We start from the raw sequence: 2,913 nt of genomic DNA, 5'->3' as shown, positions 1-2,913 counted from the left end.
GGGCCTTTTTAAATGGTTTGTTTAGTACAAGAATTTTCCTACTGTTGAAGAAGCTTTTTAGCCTCTTCGAGGTGACGCGTTTGACATCGAAATATTATTCACAGAAGTCAGTCCAAAATCAATAATTTTTTGTCAAATATTGTCCAGTAAAAAATTTTGTCAAATATTTTTTGTGAAAATATTGTGCCCATGTGGGCCCAACCTCTGATCGTCCAATACATTGCATTTTCAACAAAGCGTCCTAACACTGCAGTATTATTTAAATGTTTAAGCATCTCCAGGCATACCGAGTTTCTCTGTCTTTTTCTTCACCATCTAAAAGCCTGTTGAGAGTTTTTGGGACGTGCGGTTTTTCGTTCTTGGAGCCGAGATATCTGACTTGATAGCTTCAAGTTCTGGTTTTTCTTTCTCGGTCTTCAGTTAAATGTAAGTTCTTGGCTTTATAGTAATGATTTTTTTCATTTTTGTTCAAAGATTGTTGCTAATTTTCCTGGGTTTCTTGTAAAGGTTGAATGTGTTAGTTCTTGTAAAGCCAAGAAGGCATAAAATATCTGTAGATGTTTTCTGGATGATTTCTTACAGTTACGATTTTAGAATTTTATGATAGCTTTAGAAGGATTTGGATTTGCCTTAAGGAAGGATAGAGGTTGTTCTTGACCTGTAGAGACTTATAACTGGTGGTTTTGTGGGGGATAAGGACTAAGAATAAAGGGTTTTCAGGATCTTAGAATCTTGCTCAACAAATTTGCTGCCGAGTGAAAACTGAGGGTTTTTTCTACTTGTATTTGATTTATGAGGTGAATGGATTTGTGATTTTCTAGCTAATAATGGATGGGAATTCACCATCAGGAAATATGATGCAACAGAATGGTTCTTATGGAGGTTTTGATTTGCAAGGGTCCACAAGAATCCGCCATCACCAACAAAATCAGCTGGCACCCCACCAACATCACTCTCATCCTAGACAAGGTTCATCAATTGTTCATTCTACAATTCACGAAAATTTTCCCCTTACAATAGGAAGCATGCGAGATCAGGACCAGACATTTTCCATGGCAGACTATGACAGAAGGGAAAGGCGAAAATCTGCAAGTGATGAGGATGAGCCAAGTTTTATGGAAGAAAATGCTGATGGCAGCAGTGATCCAAGCCGAGGAAAGAAGGCATCCCCATGGCACCGGGTGAAATGGACTGATGCTATGGTAAGGCTGTTGATTACAGCTGTTTCTTACATTAGTGAGGAGGCAGCTCCAGAATATGGTGGTGTTGTGAGGAGAAAATGCGCAAGTTTACAGAAAAAAGGCAAATGGAAATCAGTCTCGAAAGTTATGGCTGAAAGGGGACATTTTGTTTCACCTCAACAATGTGAAGATAAATTCAATGACCTCAACAAAAGGTACAAGAGACTCAATGAGATCCTTGGGAGAGGAACTTCGTGTGAAGTCGTTGAGGATCCATCACTTTTAGATGTGATGGATCACATCTCCGAGAAAGCAAAGGAGGAAGTTCGGAAAATTCTAAGCTCAAAGCATTTGCACTACGAAGAGATGTGTTCATACCACAATGGGAACCGGCTGCATCTACCTCCTGATCCTGAATTGCAGCGTTCTTTGCACTTAGCCCTTGGAAATAGAGATGATCATGATGACAGTGACGTGAAAAGGCATTCAAAAGATTATAATGAAGAGGTTGATCAAGAAGATGAATTGGATGATCATGATGAAAGCGAGGATAATAATGTTTTATCTGGGGATCACATGGCTTATGGGATGCCGGGCAGCTCAACAAAGAGGATTAAACAATATCAGGATCATGAAGATTTTAGTTTTGGAAATTCTTTGAATTTTCTGGATCACAACAGAACTTCTAATTTCCAGGCAGTGAATGTTGATGCCGATGCTGATGCTGATACTGATGCGAAGCAGGGGTCTCCTGAAGGCATGAAAACAAACAGGTTACAAAAGCAGTGGATTAATCACCGTGCTCTTCAATTAGAAGAACAGAGGCTACATCTTCATGAACAAATGTTGGAACTGGAGAAAGACCGGTTCAAATGGCAAAGATTTTGTCAAAAAAAGGACAGAGAAATGGAGATGGCAAGGATGGAACTTGAGCGGATGAAACTTGAGAATGAACGTATGGCTTTGGAGTTAAGGCAAAAGGAAATCGGTATTGATAATAGCTAATCTGCTTGTATTTTCATACTTCTTTCGATCATCGGTGTGCATGCAACGAGATTGGTGATGATCAAGCTTATTTGCATGTTTTTCTGTTTGGTAGCTCGCCTTTTATTTTGGAAGTGTGTTCCTGCTTATTTTGTAACAATGCACCTGTTAAGTTTCATTGCTTTGCCTTAAATGTCATAGGGCCATTGGCTATAGTTTTAAATTATAAGGAAGGCAATTCAATGCTCTCTTTTGTATTAAAATTTGTGAATTTTTTACTTTGCTTAGTGTGACTTCTCACAATTCTCTACAAAGTGTTTTTTAATGTCTTTATACTTTTGATGGAAGAAACTCCATGCTCGTACATTGTAAATATAGAAACAGTCAGAGTAGATTTAAAGAGATCCATGCTGTTCATTCATTACCTATGCGTGAAGGGAACATACGAACTTCTTATAATACCATTTCTTCATGCTTTATATAAGTGTAAAAATGATACCTTTGTATGTCTGTGCATGTTCATGAATATATGTATTTGCAAGCATGCATTTAAATTGCCCATGTGCACCATCTTTTTGAGTTCTGGACTATGGGTTTCTGCACCTTTTTTTGAGACAGATACTCGAGTATCTATAGTTTCTGTGAATTACTTCTGAATGAAAAGTATTTCCAGGATTTGACAAGACTCCAGTTTTCCAAAACTCAATCATGAGTTCATTGTACAAAATTTGCTCCTTTTCCACCCCCC

General features: G+C 38.2%; 1 protein-coding gene across 2 annotated transcripts; it reads left to right on the top strand.

The window, feature by feature from the left end:
- The first annotated feature begins 253 nt into the window (after positions 1 to 253).
- Positions 254 to 2,494, top strand: LOC111393267. 2 transcript variants are annotated; one of them, XM_023018719.1, is made up of 2 exons: positions 254 to 426; positions 850 to 2,494. In XM_023018719.1, exon 2 carries the CDS (start codon positions 855 to 857, stop codon positions 2,184 to 2,186), a length of 1,332 nt encoding a protein of 443 aa, XP_022874487.1. In that variant the 5' UTR covers positions 254 to 426; positions 850 to 854; the 3' UTR covers positions 2,187 to 2,494. The 2 variants fall into 2 exon arrangements, with proteins under 2 accessions (XP_022874487.1, XP_022874486.1); XM_023018718.1 differs by lacking the exon at positions 254 to 426 and having other exon boundaries at positions 433 to 2,494.
- The last annotated feature ends 419 nt before the right edge of the window (positions 2,495 to 2,913 follow it).

Source organism: Olea europaea, chromosome 4 (assembly GCF_002742605.1).
Source record: "Olea europaea var. sylvestris chromosome 4, O_europaea_v1, whole genome shotgun sequence".
Lineage (NCBI taxonomy): Eukaryota > Viridiplantae > Streptophyta > Magnoliopsida > Lamiales > Oleaceae > Olea > Olea europaea.
This window is presented reverse-complemented; position numbering and strand designations above follow the sequence as displayed.

Coding starts and splice junctions, on each gene's coding strand:
- LOC111393267 (XM_023018718.1), top strand. CDS start 828: ATGGATGGGAATTCACCATCAGGAAATATGATGCAACAGAATGGTTCT.